This window comes from Geotrypetes seraphini, chromosome 19 (assembly GCF_902459505.1).
Source record: "Geotrypetes seraphini chromosome 19, aGeoSer1.1, whole genome shotgun sequence".
Taxonomy (NCBI): domain Eukaryota; kingdom Metazoa; phylum Chordata; class Amphibia; order Gymnophiona; family Dermophiidae; genus Geotrypetes; species Geotrypetes seraphini.
The window spans coordinates 7,836,403-7,859,837 of NC_047102.1; the positions used below are offsets into that span (position 1 = coordinate 7,836,403).

Consider the following 23,435-nt stretch of genomic DNA (forward strand, 5'->3'; position numbering starts at 1 on the left):
AGTACAATTGGTTGGGGGTGGCAGGTCTGTAGCTTTGGAGACTTTCTAATCAAGGGCCCGAGCTGAGTACCCTTCCTGGCAAAACTTGCTCTTTTCTCTCCTGCCAATGCATGAGCCAGTCTCCGGTCAGTATTGAGAAATAAGCAAGGCTTGTTTAAAGGAGAAAAAAAAGGCAGGGGGAGAAAGATTTTTGCCCGATACAGAAAACACAAGCACATTCCAAAAGTGTTTTTATTTTTTTTTTTAAATACTTCAGTAATTTGTTTGACAGCTTGTGCATATATAGTAAAAGCTTTTTCCGGTGCATGCATCAGGAAACTTATTCCACTGGGTTCTAGTTCTTGCATAAGTAACGCTGCAGACACGATGGCTTTTCATTAATACAAAAATTGTATCTACCAAATCCGTTTGGAACCGAGGTAGAAGTTAACTCCTGAAAGCTAGTCAAAAGACGCCGGTTCAGTAAACAGGTATTACCTTATATCCTTTTCATTTGTTAACATTCAAATGGAGTAACACTACCACTGCACTATTTTAACAATTTCCTGCTGAAGAAAGGGATAGAGGGGTATAGATAGGGGGCTACTGTGCAGGTCCTGGACCTGTTGGGCCGCCGCGTGAGCGGACTGCTGGGCACGATGGACCTCGGGTCTGACCCAGTGGAGGCATTGCTTATGTTCTTATGTAACAGTAAAGAGCCATTGCATTCTTGTGCTGCCCTCTTCAGGTTATTTTGTATTTTCCTACAGCTAAGCTACCCCTCACACTCTGTCACCTATTACCATTTTATTTCACTGGCTTAACGCTGTTTGCATGGATGCTGATCCTTTCCACAGGTAGACACTGCAGATGGAGATAGAGGTAGCCAAAGGGTGGAAAGTTTTTGGCACTGTAAAACATTTTTTTTTTTTTACCCTGTTTGCTCCCAAGTTTGTGGAACACAGATTAAAAGCTTTCCACTACATCACACTCCATATTCTGAATTCATACAATAAACACTGCAAACAAATTCTCGTATCAAATAATTTAAAAATACCACTTAACCAAAAGGCATCTGTTATAAATACGAGCATAAAAGTTCACTTAAAATCATTAATAGGCTTCATGGCATCCTAACAATTCAGCAAACCAGCTGATCAGGAAGACAGACACGATTTAATGAGACAGTCGGTATGCGTTCAGCCGAGGGAAATTTTGCCTCACCAATTTGCTTGACTTCTTTGAAGGTGTGAATAAAAGGTCAGCCGGTTGATGTAGTGTATCTAGATTTTCAGAAAGCTTTTGATAAAGTTCCTTACGAGAGGCTCCTGAGAAAATTAAAGTCATGGGATAGGTGGGATTAGGAGTTGGTATCGGTTAGGAATAAATGGTCATTTTTCTAAATGGAGGAGAGTAAACAGGAGTGCCACAGGGATCTGTACTGGGACCAGTGCTATTTAATTTATTTATAAACTGTGTGGAAACTGGAACAAGAAGTGAGGTGATTAACATAGTAACATAGTAGATGACGGCAGATAAAGACCTGAATGGTCCATCCAGTCTGCCCAACCTAATTCAATCTAATTTTTTTTTTTTTTTCTTCTTAGTTATTTCTGGGCAAGAATCCAAAGCTCTGCCCAGTACTGTGCTTAGGTTCCAACTACTGAAGTCTCCGATTAAATTTGCAGATGACACTAAACTGTTCAAAGTTGTCAAAATGCATGCAGGTTATGAAAAATTGCAGGCAGAACTTAGGAAATTGGAAGACTGGGCATCCAAGTGGCAGATGAAATTTAATGCAAAGTGATGCACATTGGGAATAACCCGAATCAAAGTTACCGGATTCTAGGGTCCACCTTGGGGGTTAGCGCCCAAGAAAAGAGTCTGGGTGTCATTGTAGGCAATACGAAGAAACCTTCTGCCCAATGTGTAACGGCAGCCAGAAAAGCAAACAGGATACTAGGAATGGTTAACAAGACTAAGAATGTTATAATGCCCCTGTATCGCTCTATGGTGCGACCTCATCTGGAGTGCTGCGTTCAATTCTGGTCTCCTTATCTCAAGAGATATAGCGGCACTAGCAAAGGTTCAAAGAAGAGTGACCAAGATGATAAAGAGGACAGAATCCCTCTCGTATGAGGAAAGAGTAAAATGGTTAGGGCTCTTCAGCTTGGAAAAGAGATGGCTGAGGGGAGATAGGATTGAAGTCTACAAAATCCTGAGTGGAGTAGAACGGGTACAAGTGGATCGAATTTTCACTCTGTCAAAAATGACAAAGACTAGTGAACACTCGAAGTTACAGGGAAATATTTTTAAAACCAATAGGAGGAAATATTTTTTCACTCAGAGAATAGTTAAGCTCTGGAACGCATTGCCAGAGGTTGTGGTAAGAGCGGATAGCGTAGCTGGTTTTAAGAAAGATTTGGACAAGTTCCTGGAGGAAAAGTCTTTAGTTTGCTATTGAGAAAGACATGGGGGAAGCCACTGCTCGCCCTGGATCGGTAGCGTGAAATGTTGCTACTCCATGGGTATTTGGCCAGGTATTAGGCCAGCCCATGGGCATCCAAACTCCTAGCCGTGCTCCTCCCCCCCACCCCAAGGTGCCAAACACTTATAAATTTCCCTTCCGTTCCTCTCTCTTTTCAGTTTCCAGCATCTTTTCCCTTTCCTAACCCTCCCCCCCCTCTCCTAGATGTTCAGTATCTCCCCTCTTCGCTTTCTCATGCAATACTGCTCCCACTTCTACTCAAGTCACAGCCTCTACAAAAAAGAAACTCAGCATGGCAGCAGGCCTTACATCACTGCCAGCCATATTCTACCCTCTCCAATGAGAACTTTCTTTCAGAGGGGGTGAAGCATGGCAGGCCTTTGCACGTGGGTGCTCAAAAGCCCAAGTTCTGCTGCTATCTTGCAAGGCCCAATGGGTAAAAGTCCCCAACAATTTTAATTTGTGAATCCTCACTACAAAGCAAAACTGGGAGCATATAGGCTTTCCAATCACCACATTATTAGTCCTCCAGTGAAACCCTGTCTTTGCATATCTGCTCCATTCCAGTTTGGATCTGCTCAGTTTATGTATTTGGTTCTCTTTCCATATTTTTGGGAGCTTGGAACCAATTACACTAATAATCAACTGTAAGATGACATAACACAGAATGTCTAAGAAATGTGAAAGCTGATTGCACTAGAAAAAGATTTTAACTTAGACAAAATACAGGATCCCCGGGAGTTTTCAGTGTACTGGGGGGGGGGGGTTCCCCCCAAAACAGGAACGCGAAGACTTCTAAGTGTAGTTGGGGGTTCCCCCACTCTCCCCCCTCACAGTGTTAAACGGACTGCCTCAAAGCAGCAGCGTGCTTTTCTCCTGCGCTCAAAGGTCGGCACGCCGTTGTCCTCCGCACTTTTGACGGTGTACCCTTAACTCTTCCTATCATCACTGTGATGCTTTGGGATTGACAGATTTGGACACTCATTGCATAGCCTAGTATTCAGGGTAGGAGCTCAGAGCTATTCTAAAAAACAGTTTTACCGTACTTGGTTAGCCCATTCAATGAAGGAGAGATGACAAACTATAAAAGCATAAAGATTTATTTGAGAATAGAGACATGTTTAATTACAAATTAGAACATTCATAAGTTTAACATTTTCCGTGGCTTTTTCAGAGAAACCCACCCAGAGAATGGCGTTTCTTCTAAAGCCCTTAACATAATATAATCTATGCCTATGTACACTTTATACCAAAATATAAATTATTTGCTACATGAATATTGCAGCTATAAAAAAAAGACCCATTGAGGAGCCAAGGGGAAGCTTTGAGGCTCATTCTGTTTAATGAAATCTGTAAGAGCTTGTTTTAGCATTGCAGCAAATTGCACTAAATTGTGATTTTTATGTGTGTTAGTTTTGTTCCCCTTTTTTGTGTGTTATAACTATAAAAAAGACCCATCATTCACCGTCACCATAACAAACCAGTGTCAGTGAATCATTAGTCTTAACTTAAGCTTTATTTACACATTGATAGGAAACCGCAGTGCCCATGTCCAAAAGAGAGAAGCACTTCTGTGTTGTGTCAATACTCAACTGGACCATTTTAACATAGGATTTTTCTTGCTTTTTCTGAATTATAAGTTTTATGCAGTGGGCGCAACGGAGTGCTTAAATGCACAATGACAGATCACTCTGGTCCCAGCAATAACTACAATTTTTTTCTCTTTCCCTTAAGACTTTTAAATGTAATATCCAGCTAGGCTCACTTATCCAGTCTTATAATATAGGCCTTCATTAACTTTAATGTTTAATACTCCCGGCACGTCACAAATCGGCAACACAGATTCAAGGGATAACACCATGAAATCCTTCCGTTTCTCTTACACCAAAATTATTCTGTGGCTAAAGTGAATTGCAGACCAAGCTACCTCCTTTTTCTAGCTGGAAGCTTATGCCAGACTTCTCCCCTTTCAAATAGATTTAAATCCCTAAATAAAACTTTACAACTGTGTACTGCATATAAAGAGCCAGCATAAACTTTCAACATGGTACGTGACTGGAATATCATGCACTCTTCTGAGTAGTGGGGAAGTATTTTAAACTACTGGTGATAACAGATCGCACTGTTCTCATCGAAGAGACGAGCCTAATAAGTATGCAATAAAAATGACAGACTGCGTAACCATAAAATATCTGACTGATCGTTTAACAATAAATCCACCTACAATCCTGCAGCATTACCAGGAAAATCAGGAATCAGAATTGTTGACTGTGTTAGAACGTTACAGCACACTCGTTAAATCATTCAGGACCCCTTTAATTAAGGACAGAAACAGTATTGCACAAACCTAATTGTCTCCCAACAGGCTTCTCGATGAAAACATTTCCTCCCAACTCAACGTTAAATGACTAATTATTTGGACTAGAAAATAAAAAGGCTGTTACCCAAATTCATCGCCACAGCAATGCCGTTTTTGTGAAAACATGGTTCAATGCTCCAACAAGGTGAAAATTCAATGCCTGCTTGCCCTACCTTGCTAAAAAAAAAAAAACCACTATAGAATAAATGATTTTGAAAATTAAAAAAAATAAAAAAAAATTAGCCACGTATCAGTCGATCTCAACCTGATTCTCCTCTCCCAAATAAGCAGGGTTGTGGAGCTGTAGTGATGCCAGACTCAGGGAAAATTTTTTTCAATTCGGTTTAACGATTTTTCAATTCGATTCACTTTTCCTGTCAATTGGGTGGTTTTTTTCAAACATCCTGGCAGTTTTATTTTGTAGTCTTTCCACCCCCGTTTGCCCTGCCGAACCCCACACCAGCACTGTGGTGTAAAAAAATATTGTAATCACAAAATAGAAAAAAAAAAATTCTCCCTTCCACTTTCATATCCAACGTTTGTTTCTTCCCCAATATCTACCATCTCTCTCTCCCTGCCTTGTTCCCTGGGTCAACCCTCCCCTCCATTACCATGTGCACCATTTCTTTCTCCCCATGCACCATCTCTCCCTGCCCTCTACCCAACATTTCTCCCTCTCTTCCATGCATGTCTCCCTCCCCTTCACCAATCTCCCTCACATCATTCTACTTCTGTAGCATCTCTCCCTTCCTTTCCTCTATCCAATCGCCACCAATTCTTCCTCTCTCCCCCCCTATGTGCAGCATCTTTCCTTCCCTTCCATCCCCCTGAGCAGCTTTCCCTCCTCTCTCACCCATTCTGTGCAGCAGCACCCCATCGACCCTCCCATCATGAGACCCAACATACCTCCGAGGTCTCCTAAAGTAGTGGTTCCCAACCCTGTCCTGGAGGACCACCAGGCCAATCGGGTTTTCAGGATCACCCTAACGAATATGGAGCAGTTTTGCATATCTGTCACTTCCATTATATGCAAATCTCTTTCATGCATATTCATTAGGGCTAACCTGAAAACCCGATTGGCCTGGTGGTCCTCCAGGACAGGGTTGGGAACCACTGTCCTAAAGCAGCAGCAGCGCTCTGAATGGGCTGCTTCACACCTGCCTCGCTAGGGCTTCCCTCTGCCGCGTCACTGATGACATCAGTGACGCAGCAGAGGGAAGGCCACAAATCAGTACATTCAGAGTGCTGCCGCCGCTGCTATTTTAGGAGGCCTCAGAGGTATATCAGATCTCAGCTTAATCTTAGAGTCCGATTTTCTTGGTAGGTGAATTGATTTGAATTGGTGAACTGGGCAGCACTAAGCTGGAGTCAGTAAAAACACACAGACTCCAGCTTCAAAATAAAATCTTACAGCATTATAATATTTGGTAAATGTATATATATATATATATATATATATATATATATATATATATATGTGTGTGTGTGTATCTAGATCTAACATAATGAAATATAAAGTTGTATGTGGCAGAATTTTAGATCTAGAACAAAAAATTTAAAGCTTAGGAGCTGAAGGTTTGGTGTACTTACACCACAACCCTGCAAATAAATCTGGTTTCCAGGATATACAGTATATATAGTCATTTAAAAAAGACTTGTATATGCAGCTTCCACTATATGCACATTCACTGTGAATATCCTACAAACCACACTGGCTTGGAGAGAACCAGAGTTATATCACACTTCCTGAAATGCCTCCTATAGCTGTCTTTGCCACTGTGAATCCAGGATCACGTCATAAGCATGCTGTGTCTTCACAGGTGTGTAGCATAGATCATTAGTGAGGTCCCTTTCTGAGAAAAGTATTCAGTTTTATATACTGGACCTTTGCAAAGACAAAGGATGAAAACGGGTCAGGGAAGGGCTACAGAAATCCCCAAAAGGTTTAAGGATCACAGAATATGCTTGCTGAACAGAACAGAAACATTCAAATATTTAACAGGCTTCAAGAAAGCACAAAGGTGCAATTTCCATAGAAAAAGGAAGCCAAGAACAAGGGGTCATGACCTTGGAGTCTGGAGGAAAAACAAATTTAAATCTCTCCTTAGAGGGTGATTAATGCCTGTAATACTTTATCAGCTGAATGCCGAAAACCAAAAAAAAACTGTTCCAAATGTTTCATTTTAGTTACGGATACAGAGGATAGTGGTAAAAACATTGGGCTCAGGAGGAACTCGGATGCTCTGCGGCTTGGAATGGTAAAGGAAGAAAGAGGGGATATGACCAACCCCGATAACGACATGGTGGTGGATCAAGTTCATGCAGCCAGGATCTATTCTTTGCCACAGCAGTAGAGGGAGGAATAAGAAGGTTGAAGGTTGCTTCTCCCCTACTGTTTTTGGTAGATGTGCCCAGGAAGGCAGTAGAGAGGGCGTCACTCTGATTTTAAGTTCTTTGGGGAAGTGATCTTAGAACAGTTCTTCTTTCTACAGCACTACCGACCACAAAGTACTCTTAGCTTCATTAACATTTCTACTTTTCCAAGTGGCTCCTTCAATGGAAAAACAATACATTTGCTGTTAGCTTTCAAGATTATGTTCATCATGTTAGCACGAGTCAAACGGTTATTTGGTCCAATTAAAAAAAAACCCATAGATATCGTCGACCATTTGTTCACCGACCTTTATTTTTACCCAACATGAGGTGACATCTGGTGGCAGAGCCCCCTGAGAAGCCAGCCAATGTGTCACTCAAGGTGGTGCTTCTGTGTGGCCACATTATTTTGTAAACTGCAGCTTTGGAGGACTATTACCTCCCCTTCCCACTTCCAGCTAGCGGTTTAAACACCTGAGGGTTGTTAAAGGGCGAAATCTGTCTCTGCGTAACTTCCGTTTTGTCCTGAATTCTTGCCAGGACTCATTTTTGGAGCTGCAACTGTTCTGCGCTAGATGGAAGCGGAACGAAGCGGCTTTAAAACGTGATCAGCAGCGACAGGGCAACATTTAACAAAAGAAAACAGCACTTGTGGAAATATCACAGAGACCTGGGCCATGAAGACTGGACATAATTTTTGTATTTTATCCCCAAGAGAAAGATCAGTTCTGAAGAGCAAAATTATAAGCTAGTGCAATGCGTTTATTTATTAATTGTATGGACTGTTTTGTTACCCAACATATGTAACTTTTTAAACGTACACCGCTTAGAAACTTGGTTTAAGGCGGTTAATCAAGCCATCTAATAAACTTGAAAACTTGAAACTTGTTTAAAACAGTGTCTTGCAAACTTTGCAAGCCGTGGCACACTAAACAGACGGCTGTGGTTCGAGGGCACCCGGAAGTGCGCCGACGTCTGCCATATGCGTGGAGGCCCCCCAGATGGGGCCCTGAGCCACCAGCGGTGGTGGAGGGTGTGCAGAAAAAGACGGAGGCGCGGAGAGGAGGAGATGCCAGCATCGACTGCCTACAGGATGAGCATCTTCGGCAGGATGAGCCTGCAGGCAGTCAGCCAGTGCTGGCGCCTCTCTTCCTCCCCAGAGTCTTGCGGCACACAGTTTGCAATACATTGGTTTAAAAGCTCAGGTTGTGAGAGAGAACTTTCAAAATGAGAAAGATGTGTAATTCTTTAAGCAGCTGAAATTCTTCTTCAAGTTGTATCAGTCAATTATAAAAGGCCTGGGAGGGACAGAGAATATGTGCAATATTTCTAAGAAATTGAAAAGGAAAAACATTTAATGTACTTTTGCTGGACTAGGCCAGTGGCTCACTGTGCCGCCAACCCCCCTCCCTTGAAGGCTGCTGCTCCACAAAACCTGGTTTCAGTCCCGAGTTCAGCTCTGCAGAGGCAATCGTTCACAGTGCTTTTAGGGAGAGTCTTAGCAAGAACTCAACTCTGTGGCCAGATTATAGATGCACGTTAATTGAACTCCAAAGGGAGCTACAGTTTGTGACCTCTTGACAAAAGACCATTGCTGAACTGATTATACACAAGGAAAGGTGGGGGAGAGACCCAGGTAGCTGCAAGTAAAAACTTATGGCGTCATAGCCCAATAGAGGCCAATTTTCACCAAGCTAGAAACCAAAGCGGAGGAGGATACTGAGAGGTCAGAAAAGAATTAGGAATGCATCCACAGTTTTCCATCCCCCCCCCCCCCCAACATATTCTAGGAATTCTGTTGACACACAATAAAATTCTTCACAGGAAAGGAGAACTTAGGTCCCACCTGTTAACTTTCTTTTATTTAGTCCCAATCAGACCAATCCAAAAATTGTGGGCTGTGCCTGCTGCCGGTCCAACAGACAACTCACAGGTTCTGGACTGGTCAGTGAGGATGCTAAGGAAACAGCACTTGGCATGTAGGGGGAGAGAGAAACATAATCTGTGTTCAAAGAGCAGCCAGTAAATAACAGGGGGAGTATCAAATCACATACAATATCGAGTTTGAAAGAAAAAAAAAAATGGACCGGGAAACCCAGATCAAGATGCATGCCTTATCTGTAGCAAGCATGGCAAAGTTGACCCAAGCGCGGAGTCTGTAGCATAGAAAACATGTGAAAAGTGCATCTGTGAATCCTCTGCTCTTCAGTCAGTCAGCTACTACTCTCATTACCTGAATAGCTCATGATGTGACAAGGTCATCTCTGAGGCACGGGGAGAATTTAGGATTTTCAAAAAGATCCTCCTGAAACTGGCTGATGAATAAAAACAGGTAGAAAGAGAGAAGGGCGAGACTCTGCAATTCCTGATGCTTAGGGAGGAATGGACTGATATTCTGAAGTATTAAGATAGAGTGGAGTTTTTTTTTCTTAGACCTATGACTGTTATGGGACCACTTTAGCAGTGGTTCCCTAGACATTATTGGCTTTAACGGAGGTCTTTTTTTCTCCACTTGCTGGGGGTTGTTGAATACTTAGAAAGGGGTCTTGAATTACCTGCCTTAGCACCAGAAAAGAGTAGATTCCATCTTATATTGGATGATTTTCTACTGTTTCCTTCTTTATACAGTTCTTATAAAGGTTCATTTCCCCCCATTTATATCCAAATTATTGTGCATTTCGTTCAACTTGACCACCTCTGGTACTGACTCTATGATTGGCAAATGAAGACTTCCATCTCCCCACTGGATGGTTGTAATTTTTTCCTCCCATTTTGACACTAAGCCCTGTGTCCTGTTCAGGGTCAAATGGTTATCAGTCTAGGTTCATTAGAACTTGTACACTTCTGATATTTAAATCTACTGGGTCACACATATATTGCTCTGTAACAGGGTTTTTTTTAGTTGTAACTTTTTCATAAACATCTCTTCCATGGAGGTCATATATACTGAAATTAATGAGCTTCCACATTATTCCCTCTAAAGAACAGAGGCAGAATCTAGTCTTCCTTACAAGTTGTTTCTGAGATATATACCAAGGCTGCTCAGAAATTCCATTCTACAGTTGTGCAAATTCCAAAGTCAGCTAACCCCCCCAACAGAAATGCTCCAAAATAAACAATTAAAAAGCATACTGAATCCAGGGCTTATATTGGGGGGGGGGGGGGGGTTCCAAGCGTAGCAGAGTTAAGCGGCTTCTGATTTATAAAGGCTGCATAGCATTACCAGCCACTATTTTCTGTGCTCCGTGGCTGAACACCTTCTAATCGAAGGTTGCTCATGTCCAGTCGTGTGGTCACCTCGCAACGGATCAGCAGGGTATTGTCTTTGATGTAGGTCCTTTGCTTCAGGGTCTGCAGGGGCATAAATGTCACATAGCCAAATCCCTTAGGATTGCGTGGCACCGTTGGACGCTGAAAAGCTAGAAGTTCAGGTTTTGTGTCCATTACTTCTTCGTGATTTTGCCTGTTGGAGCCCTCCGACTGATCGAGAATGCTAAGGCGTATCGTGCCCTGGAACGGCCAGGGAAGGTAGCTGTCATATTCTCCTTGCATAGTATGCACAAACAGGGATATAAAATTTGCACAGCGCTGGGCATTGGGCAACTGAAGATGAAGGCGGAGGCAAAGCTTGTACCCAGGTTTTCTGGTGTAAAATCCAGGACTGTGAATGACAACCGGTCTCTCTTCTTCTTGAGCTCTGAGATGCATCCCAAAGTTTTCAATCTTCCAATAATAAATCCCATTGCACTGCTGGGCTTCCACCTCAGTCACTTTCTCCTCCAGTGGTCTAGTGCTGCGTTTCAGGTCCATTATGGTAGCGCTCTGAGTTTCCATTTTGGCCATTAGCTCTCGAATCTGGTGGTCCTGCTTAACTAGACGGCCCTCTAGCTGCTGAATGGTCTCTCGTAAGTTCTGGACCTCAGCGGTGCAGTCACGTGGGAAGGGTGAGGCTGAAGAGTGGTTAGGGGTCACGACGGAAGGTGCTGGCTCAAAGTGCAAAGGATCAATCATGGATATTGGAGTGGTTGAATAAGATGTGACGCTAACGTTTCGGAGGGTCTGTGCCATCATTCGCATGTGTGCCTGAGTGAATTCTTGCATATGACGTGCTAAGTCATTTCTTGGCATCTAGAAGTTAAGAATATAAAGGCCATTAGAATCATTTAAAACAATCTTGGGACAGTGAACAATGAAAGTTGCTTTGGCATTTCAAAGCTGACATTCAAAGCGGTGGGCGCTGGAGGGTTAAGTGACTTGCCCAGGGTCACAAGAAGCAGCACCAGAATTTGATCTCACAACCAATGAGCCACACCTTCAGTCTGTCCCAGTATGGCAATTTTTATGTTCTTATGCGAGCCAAGTTAAGGATGATTGAGCCATTGTGACATCACTGCTCAGGTTGGCTCTTAGGCATTGGTGGAATGAGGCATTATGACATCACAATCTCAGCTCTGGAATGTTGCTACTCTTTGGGTTTCTGCCAGGTACTTGGGACCTAGGTTGGCCACTGTTGGAAACAGGATACTGGGCTTTTCTTATGTTCTTATGTACAGTCCAGACACGATAACAGATAGAAGGATGCTTGAGTGCACAGGGTGATGAGCGAGCAGTAGAAAAAAAAAAAAAAGGGAGGCAAAAAGGGCTTGTGTACAATTTTCTGATCAGACTTCATTTGGAGTCCCTGTGTACAGTTATTGAAGCCATATCTTCAAAAACAATATAAACCAAATGAAGCCATTCCAAAGAGTGCTAACTATACACACAGGGACAGACTTAAAAGATCTAAATGTATTTTCTGGAGCACAGGAAGATATAAGATACCTAAATACCTCCTAGCTATCGATGTACAACCTTTTTCAACAAGAAAGGCAACCCTGGAAAGGGGAGGCGGAGTCCCAGAATGGAGGAGAAAGGAAGTTATTGGGGATTCAGTTAAGGAAATGTTTCTTTAATTATGTTAGAGGTCTCTTCCTATCTTGATTTTAGAAAATTGTTAAAGACTCAACTGGTATCTTAATGCATTCTGCTTCATTTTTTTCAATCAAGTTCCTTATATTCAACTTGATGTATTTTATCTGTTCGATGTATTACTTCTTTCCCTGCATTATATTGTAAATGCTTTCTGTCTTTATCTGTCTTTAAGTCCATTATTCTAATTTGTATTTTATCTGTATCCCATGTATTAGCTCACCTTGTTGTGAACCCCCTAGAAGTTTTTCAGTATGGCGGTATATAAGAATAAAATTATTATTATTATTTAAAAAGGCAGAGGATGCACGGAACAGTCTCGCAGCAGAGCGGGTGGTGGAGACAATAATTCAAGATTGTCAGCAGTCTCCCATCTATCTCCAAGGAGAGGAACAGTTGGTGCGGAATGGCAGATAGGCTGCATGATTAAGATGCTGCTTTGTTCATTGTGCATTACAACGCTAGCTGCATCTCTGATGCACTTCACATCCAGCAAGCATTTTTGAATGCGACATTTCACTTCACAGCTGTTATGCATATGAAATATGTAAGGGTAGTATTTATTACCTTTTCTGGACATCCAAAGTCAGTAAATGTACAAGGGATAGGAGCCATGGGGCAATCCATGTCATAGTGACTCGACATCTAAAAAAGCAGAAAAATAAATTCAAGAAATCGGAAAAGATTGGGAACCACAAGCAAGCTCAAAGATTGACAAAACATGAGACAATTTCACTTTCATTTCCAGTGTGCTCTTTTCATTTTTGCGGGTCTCTCAAGATTCCTCCTGACTGCCTATCAGCGTTGTTCCCAGGTCATTACATTCATGCTGACTGGTAGCAAAGCCAGAAAGGTTTCCAAAACAAACAGAGAGCTACAGATACACTTAAAAGAGCATTTCACCTGTTCTCGGATGAGCTCTGTGTGGCAGTATTCGCAAATCACATAGGCCAATGGACATGTGTGGTCATGGTCCTAAATTTTAAAGAACAACAAAAAAAAAAAAGTTACTGTATAGATACTCTCTGGAGAATTATCAAAAACAAGTCATTGGTACTTACTGAGATAAAAAGCACGTACCTGTTTATCTTCATAAGCCATGAACATAGCACAGTTTTCACAGGAAACCTGCCTCCGTGGACACTCGAGCCGCATGTGATCTTCAATTAGTCTCCTCTGGAAAGGCGCCCGACACTGTGGACATTCCACATTTGCAAATTCACATTGTCCTTCGTGTTCCTATGTCATAACCACAGACAGAGCAGCAATTAAAAACTCTGAAGATGGGGACGACGGACAGACGGATGGACTGAACATCAACTATTGCTTGGTAGCGACACCTAGTGGCCAAACTCGAGAACTATGTTCACCAGAGCCTTGGCCAAGAGGAAAAGTGACATTAACCTTGGTTTAATTCCCCAAGTGCGTTCAAATGGAGGCTCACTGGGTTGCAGTCCCGTAGAGACTGGGTCCGACTGAAAACAAGCATCATTCCTTCTTCCCCAGCAATACTCCATATATTTAATGTTTACCGGTTTAGGAAAGGGAGAAATATTCTACTAGAAGACTATTTATTCATTCAATTTTCTATACCATTCTCCCAGGAGAGCTTGGAACAGTTTACATGAGTTTATTCAGGTATTCAAGCATTTTTCCCTGTCTGTCCCAGTGGGTTCACTATCTAATGTACCTGGGGCAATGGGGGATTACGTGACTTGCCCAGGATCGCAAGGAGCAGCGTGGGTTTGAACCCACAACCTCCGGGTGCCGAGGCTACAGCTTTAACCACTGCGCCACTCTAGAAATCAAAATGTAGCAAAACTGAGCCAATCAATCCATTGTGACATCACTGATGAGGTTGGCTCTCAGGCATTGGTCGAATGAGGCATTATGATGCGACAATGCCAGCTCTGGTTATCAGAGGCTGAAACTCTTCCCACTATTTATTGATTCAATTTTCTATAGCGTTCTCCCAGGGGAGTTCAGAATGGTTTATTCAGGTACTCAAGTATTTTTCTTGTCTGTCCTGGTGGGCTCACAATCTCTCTAATGTACCTGGGGCAATGGGGGAATTAAGTGACCTTCCCAGGGTCACAAGGATCAGTGTGGGTTTGAACCCACACCCCCAGGGTGCTGAGGCTGTAGCTTTAACCACTGCGCCACACTCTCAAAAGAAACAATTTTAATATGCTGAATCTGAGCTTTAGGTTATAAGCGATTGCCCTCTTTGCAACATTAAAAATGTACTTCGGTCAAATTTAGGCTTTAGTCGTGGTCCTACCTCAAGATGTCTCAGCTCCATTTTCCGATTGCAGCCCTGACTGGGACATTTCACTTTCAGTGAAAGGATTTCCCGCTTGGCAAAGTTGTCTGGGAATAGCTGATTCTCCAGGAGAAGTTCATTGTCTATGGGACACTTCTGCCCGGCATCTCTAAAAGAAACAAAGGGAGAAGATGTGATCAGCAGAATTTGCTAGTCTTTTCCTGAGCTGTGCTGCATTTCATGGTCAGCTCCTCTGCTTATTTTATTTACAGGCAGGATACTTCGATATGACCTACAGTCTTTTGTGGGGAAGCTGATCCCAACCGCTGGAATAATCTTCCACAACAGGTAATTGAGGCCAGCAGCGTGCCAGATTTTAAGAAAAAATGGGATTGGCATGTGGGATCTCTTCATGGAGGTAGTTAGGAGGTGGGCCATTAGTGTGGGCAGACTAGATGGGCCGCGGCCTTTTTCTGCCATCATGTTCTATGTTTCTAACCCTACTGTTGCTCAACAAAAAATGACAGTTCAAAAAGCACAACTGAATCAACATACTTGAATTAAGAACTGAATTTTTATCCTTTTCAAATACTATTAGACTGTTACTGGAACTCAAGCAACTGGGAAAAAAAAGAAATCCCCCCTCCTCCCCTGTTACCTTCTACTCCAAACCCTCCCCCCCCAAGGCTACCGTCACTGCTACTCTCCACTGCAACCCCCCCCCCCCCCCCCCCAGCACTGATCTCCTCCCTTTGCGCCCAAGATGACTGATGATGCTGTTGCCCACCTTCCCCCTCCCCCACACTGACTGGCACTGTGCTTACCAAATATGTGATGGTGCTAAAATAAGAGCCCAGCGCCAATGTTCTACGCTGGGCCGCTGTAGGGCCTTCAGCATCTGCGCATGCTCAAGGTCTTCCGGCTCCAACCCTCTCCAAGAATCTCATGAGAATAGTAACTCTCAAGCAACCAAAAAATGCATTAATCCGGCATCTACCAATCCCTACGGGTGCTGATTAACTGAGAGTCTGTTGATTGTAAGTTCTTTTGAGCAGGGCCCATGTCTCAAATATTCTAATGTACAGAACTGGGACTGGAGGACTGGAGAAGGGCAGATGTGGTCCCTCTACGCAAAAGTGGACGTAAGGAATACTGAATTCTAATACTCAATTGTTTTTAAAATAAAAAGATTGATAAAGCATAGCTTTATGTTTATTAGAAACATCAAGGAAGTTTACAAATATAGTGGGAAAAGAACTACATCAATGAGACACAAAAGCAGAGAGAGTTAAAAAAAAACAAACCCCAAAAAACCAAAGAAACCACAAGCAAGGCACCAACCAACGAGCCAAACAGCTCATCCATCCAGGCAAAATGCTTGAGCAAAAAGATGGGTTTTGAGAAGGAAATGAAATCTCAGGTACGCAAGTTCTGAAAAGAGATGTAGGGGAAGTGGATAGGGGAAGTAGTCAGTTGCTGAGTGGAGAGAATGGATAGGCCATAAGGACTAAGAAAGGAAGCCAAATAGAGAGGCATCGTTTTGAAAGCGAGAGTCAAGAATCTATGCAAAATCTAATTGGGAAAATGCCCCACAAAAAAGTGGAGTCTCAACAGTGCTTCAGCAGGGAAAGTGAAGGAAACGGAGTTGTGCCTTATTTCTAAAAAGGAGTCTTTATTGATACAAATTGATATGACACGACATATGGAGTCTATAATATGGAAGAATGAATGTGGTGAGAACACTGTGATTTTTGTACTCCTTTCCACTTTCAATAAACATATTAAAAAAAAAGAATAGCCTTAGTGGGTCAGACCAATGGTCCATCAAGCCCAGTAGCCCGTTCTCATGGTGGCCAATCCAGGTCACTAGTACATTCCGTACTACTGATCCAGGGCAAGCAGTGGCTTCCCCCATGTCTTTCTCCATAACAGACTATGGACTTTTCCTCCAGGAACTTGTCCAAACCTTTTTTTAAACCAGCTACGCTATTCGCTCTTTGTATTAATAAAGACTTCTTTTTAGAAATGTCAGAACTCCCAGTTTCCTTCACTTCCTCGGTTGAAGCACTATTGAGACTCTACCTATGGTGTTTTTTTGGCTGTTCCTGTGGAGATTTGGTTCCTTTTACTCTTTGACCAAATTTAATTGGAAGCCAGTGGTGTTCTTTCAAGGGGGGTTACATGATCAAATCGACGGGCGTGGCAAGTAACCTAATGGCAGTGCTCTGAATTGTTTGACGTTTAAGGACCACTGATGGAAGTCCGGCAAATACAACTGTGACCCCCGGAGGTGCAGAATTAATCGTGCATCTACCGAGAATCTACTCAAATCATGACTCCAAACATGGGTTTTGCGACCCTTTAGAGTGGATATAGAGAATAAAAAATGGAAATCTTGAGACCGTGTGCAACAATCAAAGATTAGAGGGTCCATTTTCAGAAGAGCGCTCACAGTTCCGAAGGCTCTCTCTTCAGTCTGATGTCATATCTCTGGACAAAGATAGAAAAGATCTCCGCACCAAATATCAATGTAAACCAAAAGAGCAGAGATGACCAAGGATGTCAAGTTGGAACAATCTGATGTATATAGTGAACTGTAATTAAAGTTTTTTATTATTAGCTTGACACACCTTTACATGCCCACAAAGGTCTTTCAGTTTTCAGTGTGTCCGCAGATAACATTTCCGAGATTCTCACTACGGAAGCCAAATTAGCTCCATGTATAGGGGGATATGCTGACTCAGACTTCTGTTTTTAGTTCTGAATTCAAGTCACTTCATTGGCTTCCCATCCGTTTCCAAATGCAATTCAAACTCCTCTTACTTACCTACAAATGCACTCACTCAGCTGCCCCTCACTATCTCTCTTCACTTATTTCCCCCTATGATCCCCCCCCCCAATGAGCTCCACTCAGCTGGTAAGTCCCTCCTATCTGTGCCCTTCTCTTCCTCTGCCAACTCCAGACTCCGTCCCTTCCGCCTCGCTGCACCATAAGCTTGGAACAAGTTGCCCGAATCCCTATGGCGGGCTCCGTCTCTGGCAGTGTTCAAGGCTTAGTTAAAAGCCCACCTCTTCGAGAGTGCTTTCGACTCCTAACTCCTCTCACCTTGGGTTCTGCATCCCCAACCCTATACGTCATGTGTGTCTTGTCCAAGCAGGGACCATCTATAAAATGTCAACCTGTATGACGCTGCATATGCCTTTCAGTACTATGTAAGTGATAAGCAGTAGTAGTAAGAGAAACCAAGACCAGAAGTGCCAAGATAAAAACAGGGTTAAACCCGTACTGGCTCAGTATGTGCTCCTGAACATGAATCAATCATTCCACCAATAATAGACTTATAAGATTACATTTTGCTGTTTTAAAGGCTGAAGTGGAACAGACTGAAAAAGAAAAAAAAAAAAAGACTAGGAAAAAATACCAGACCACATAATTAGTAGGGAACAGCAAAATACCCAGATGACGTGATCACCCATTTATACAATAAGGTACCAAAACTTGTTTAAAGGTAAAGATTCATAGACAAATGTGCTTACTAATTATCCATTATGAGGAACTAGAGATTAACCACCAGGGGTTCCTATCTCCTAATGTGATCACTAAAACACATCCTGAAATTTATTATTCTGCCTGCTACAGAGGAAGCCGAGATACGTTAACCCTTTAGAGTATGTACAAAATAATTTTAACCAAAGAGCAAAAGCAACTGCTCAAGGTCTGTGACCTAAGTAAGAAAATCTCTTTCTAGAGAGACGATCCTTGAAGAGTGAAGTACCATTTGTCACACTGCCCACACAAAAGCAGATCTCAGACCAAACAGGAAAGAAACTGAATTAAACCGAAATAGACGATATGGAAAGATCAGTCAGCAGTTATTCAAGGGAGCTTGACGAGGGAAAGACTGGCCAGTACATGATGGAGTTTAAATAGAGATGGATTTCCGACATTCCCAGCAAATATTTTTAAAAGTTTAGCACATTTATCCAAAAATATCTTCATTTGAGTAATGGAAAATATGTACATTTCACTACAGAACAGCTAGTGCCAGATCTCAGGTCTTTCCCTAATAGGATATCCTGGAAGTCTGTACTTACAGTAGGTCTCTGGTCCAGTTCAGTCTCTTACGGCGTTAATCATATCCATAGAAACTGTGTTCCTCTTAAAAACTACATAGACACATGGACAGGAGAATTTAAAAAAGAAAAAAAATTCTTATATATACAGTCATGTGAAAAAATTAGAACACCCCATGAAATAGCCAGTTCTTTCTTAATAAATGGTCACATATCGATGTCAAATCTTTTTTTTTTTTTTTAATTATTTCTCACTGGAAAAGAAAATGATGTAATTGCAGGTAAGCAACAAAACTTTTCCTTGATTTACTCATGAAACAAAAGAGATCCACAAAAATGTGGATCTCTTTTGTTTCATGAGTAAATCAAGGAAAGTTTTTGTGGATATCTTTTGTTTCATGAGTAAATCAAGCAAACATTTTTGTTGTTTACCTGCAATTACAACACTTTCTTTTCCAGAGATAAATAAATAAAAAAAATGTAACATCAATATGTGAAGAAAGAACTGAATGTCCTAGTTTTTTTACTTGACTGTATACAGACCTCTTCCTCAGAGGGCTGTTTGGCAGCCTGGATGTTTCATACGCATCGAAAAGGGGTGGAGCATGACGAGAGTAATAAAGCAGGAGAATCACATGGGTATTTCATAATGCAGACTTGTGAATAAAGTCCACTAGCGATTTAATTCAATGAGACATAACATTTAAGTTTCTTTGGATGTTTTCCTGTAAATACACCCATTGTCTAATAAATGAAGCATTCTGTATTTGTTAGTGAAATAATTCAAAATTTGCTGGTTCATTTATTCCTTAAATTCAATTTTAAAAGTAGTGCCAAAGAATCTGGACAGACCCAATCCGCGAGCAGTCTGAATTTTTTGGGAAGTACTGTAGTTAGGTCTCCTAACCCCCACTTGCGGATAAACTCCCCAACACCCTAATTTTCATGTTTGTTGACTATATTGTAAGCTCTTTTGAGCAGGGACCGTGTCTTGAATGTTCTAATGTACAACACTGGTACTGGAGAAAGGCGGATGTGGTCTTTCTACACAAAAGTGAAAGTAAGGAAGAAGTAGGGAATTACAGGCCGACTTCTGTGGAAAGCAAATTCATGGAAATGCTTGTAAAACAGATAATGGTCAAGTTTCTGGAATCCTGTAGATTACAGGTCCGGAAGTAACATGAATTCACTAGAGTCTTGTCAGACAAATCTGATCAATTTCTTTGATTGGGTGACCAGAGAATTGGGTAGAGGGAGTGCACTAGATGTGGTGTATTTGAATTTTAGCAAAGCCTTTGACAGTGCTCCACACAGACATCTAATAAATAAACCGAGTGCCCTCGAGATGGGCCCCAAAGTGAAGGGATGGGTCAAGAACTGGTTTGAGTGGAAGACGACAGAGGGTAGTTGTCAATGAAGATCGCTCTGAGGAAAGGGATGCTACCAGTGGTGTGCCTCAAGGTTCTGGTCTTGGGCCTGTTCTTTTTAACATTTTTATAAACAATATTGCTGAAGGATTGTCGGGTAAGATTTGCCTCTCTGCGGATAACACCAAAATTTGCAATAGACACCCCCGTATGCTTTATGAAATAAGTAGAGTTTGATATCTGCATTTACACATCTGTGATAAGACCAGAATGAGTCCACATCTGAGCCACAGAATCAGAGTAAAAAAGTAGTCAGGAAAAAAGCAGTGAGCAAACAGAAAAGAACTCAACTTCCTATAGAGTGCATGAACATAAATTACTTATTACTTAAAAGGTTTGAATTTCAATGACTAGGATTGATAGATGTTTAAAGACACAAATTTAAAAAAGGAACTCACTAAGACAACATCTTTATCAAACAGACCATTAGGTTGCAGAGCAACCTGCTTAAGTAATAACTTCTACTCTGTGTAAAAATTTTTAAAAGTTCACATGTTAAACCAATACTCACTCTGCATTGGACATAATGCAACAGGGAGGCAGACCATAGATCTCAGATCATCTCATGCTAGGACAGTATTTTTCCACTTGGTTCTGGAGTACCCCCTTGCCAGTAAGGTTTTCAAGATATCCAAAATGAATATGCATAAACGTGATTTGCATACACGGTCTCCATTATATGCAAATTTATTTCAGGATATGCACAATGAATATGCATGAAAGTCCTGGAGTACCCCCTTGCCAGTCAGGTTTTCAGGATATCCACAAATGTGATTTGAATACACTGCCTCCATTATATGCAAATTTATTTCATGTATATTCATTGTGGCTATCCTGAAAACCTGACTGGCAAGGGGGTACTCCAGGAGGCCCCTCTTTCTAGCTGTTCTCAGTTCACGTCTCCTCTGTTCACTCTTTACCTTAGAGACTTGATGATGCAGCCTTTACAGAAGCGATGCCCACAAGGCGTCTGCACTGCTTCCCGTAGAGCCATGAGGCATATCGGGCACTCGTACTTGCTTTCGAGTGGGGGGTCGAACTCCACATCATAGCCCTGCGTTTCTTCTATTAAAGAGCCAGGGAGGGTTGCTGGGCCAACGCTGCTGCCATATGCACTGTCATCCTTTGTGCTACCGTGGAACGCACTGGCCATGGCGGCGCAGCAGGCGTTCTCAAAGTCACTGGGGCCACTGCTGCTATCGCTGTGTAATACACTCATAGTAAGAGATCACGTGCCAGGAAACTTCTGTAAAAAGAGCAGACGGTAACATTTTACTTCTATAGGACCTTAAATAAAAGGGAGCACGCTGTGAAGCAAATCAATATCGCAAAAGAGTTGGAAGATGACAGATACTTGTAGGCGAAGGACTCCCCCAGTTGTCAGGGGTTTCCTCTCTCTTCTGATACTGTGGGGTTCTTTTATTAAAGTGAGCTAAATGCTAAGACATCCATTATATTCCTATGGGCATCTTAGCATTTAGCTCGTGCTAAATCGGGTAACGCACCTTAATAAAAGGACCCCTGTTGAGGCCAGATGTTGGGAGGATCCTTCTCATATACTCCAGCTGGCCGTGTGGGGAAGAAATGGGAGGAATATTCTTCAGTGATAACATGGCCACATGGAAGTGATTATGGGTGTATCCTTCTGCCAGTGTAATAACAGCTGGCCCACAGAAAGGTGGTATATCAAATTGCATTACCCTGACTTCACTAAATGAAGCCTATTTAAACTTTTTTAAACCGTTTACAAAAATGGTTTACCTCAATTAAAACATACATAAGATAAAAACAAACTATATCATAAAATCTACATAATAAAACAATTTCTTCTCTGCAAATTTCAACTACTAAATCGCAAGAATACAATAGTAAACAGGGTTTAAGTAGATACTTTTTTTCCAAAATACCAACTAATAAATCACAAAACTACAGTAACAACCAACTGAGTTTTTAAACTGTTTCTTAAACCGAAACCAGTTTACACACAGTTGCAATCGGGCCCGCCAAAGCATTCCACATTTTAACACCAGCACTACAGAAGGTCATCGCTCTACTGTCTGCATAATCTCCCTGCGCTATTGGAATGAATAGCTGTTGATTTTCGGGTCGTAAAGATCTATTAGGCTTACAGAGTGCCACAACTTGCAGAAAGTATCATGGTGCTTGATGGTAAATAGTCTGATGGGCCACAGAAACAACTTTGGCTACCAGTTATATTTTGGGTGCAACATAATGTAATTGCTCCAGAAAAAGAGAGATAGGAAACTTGAAGGCTATCGTCTCAGTGAACAACTGAGATGAGCACCAGCCGACAAGCACCCAGGTAGTTAGAAAACAGTTAGTCTGCAAATATTCTGGCAGCATTAACTGTTTATTACTCAAGAATTAAAGTAGCTTTTGATGCTTTGTTAACCTTAGGGAAAGGTTAAAGTTGTCAATCCATGAATTTCATTTCCTTTATTCGTATACAGATACCATCTCCAGGTTCCTGTGTTATATATCATTTCTAAGGTTCACAATGGACAACCCTCTTGGACAACCATTCCGATATATAAACTGTTCAAACCATTAGTTCCTAAAGGTAAGACTGCAAGGAAAAGGAACAGATTTGGTTTCTAGTCTATATAACATCAGAAAAATGTGTAAAATTCTACAATTTAGACACCATGGATACGAAGGCGCTTAATATTTCTCATTATGCTGCATGGGCATAATGGACTGTTCATGTCTTTATCTGCCATCATTTACTATGTTACTATGTATTAACTCTCCTGTAAAGTCCTCTCAAATTTATATATTCCTTTCTCCATTAGTTCTGATGTCAAAGTTTTGTTAATGAGAACTTTTCCTCTAAAATCACAGGTACTGCCATGAGATTGTCTATAGCACCCAATGTGGCAAACTCACAAATAGTGAAGTTTGACGAAACCATGTTCATTCCTATCTACAATTTTTTTTTTTTTTTTTTGAGTACTTTAGAAATCTCTCCTGATTAAGGGCCACAGAGATAACTTTCAGACGTGTGCATAAGCCTACATTTACCTCACTACTCAGTCTTTTACCGATAAGATTTAATAATGAATATATACGAGTGTTTATTTCCACAAAAGGTACTGAAGAATATCTTACAATCTTTGATATCAAATGAAGTCTTACTGCCACTCTGTGAGAAAAAGAGATGAGTAAATCCGGCCCTTTGTTTGAAAATGCTTCAGGCATCCAGGGATTTCCAAATCCTTTTCATAAGCTTTTACTTGCTTGGGGGAAATCCTAACATTCCTGGGTTGCGATGTAAACATTCGTTTCAGGAAGACACAGTGTACACTTCAAAAATACTACAATGCAGTAACTCGAACACATCGAAAACAGTGTTTCCTTGTTATGAATGTGATGGACATGTGTGCTGCTAGAGCATAGACAGATGGAGGTGGAGAGAGGGTGGGTGGTGGAGTGCCATGGGGGATCTATGCTGGGACCAGTGCTGTTTGGCTTATTTATGGATGA

At 41.7% G+C, this 23,435-nt stretch overlaps 1 protein-coding gene across 6 annotated transcripts in view; it reads right to left on the reverse strand.

Annotated features, from left to right (window-relative positions):
• The window catches only part of TRAF6 (TNF receptor associated factor 6), a 333,270-nt gene that overhangs the window by 76,469 nt on the left and 233,366 nt on the right, over positions 1-23,435 (reverse strand). For 5 of the 6 annotated variants that reach the window (XM_033927928.1, XM_033927927.1, XM_033927929.1 and 2 more), the window contains 6 exons: positions 20,852-21,177; positions 14,449-14,599; positions 13,248-13,406; positions 13,071-13,142; positions 12,735-12,812; positions 10,353-11,327 (listed from right to left, as the gene is read on the reverse strand). In XM_033927928.1, the coding sequence (XP_033783819.1) occupies positions 10,419-11,327; positions 12,735-12,812; positions 13,071-13,142; positions 13,248-13,406; positions 14,449-14,599; positions 20,852-21,150 (1,668 nt within the window). In that variant the 5' untranslated portion in view covers positions 21,151-21,177 and the 3' untranslated portion in view covers positions 10,353-10,418. Of the gene's footprint in view, positions 1-10,352; positions 11,328-12,734; positions 12,813-13,070; positions 13,143-13,247; positions 13,407-14,448; positions 14,600-20,851; positions 21,178-23,435 lie in introns of those variants that run through there. The other variant, XM_033927931.1, reaches the window with a different exon arrangement.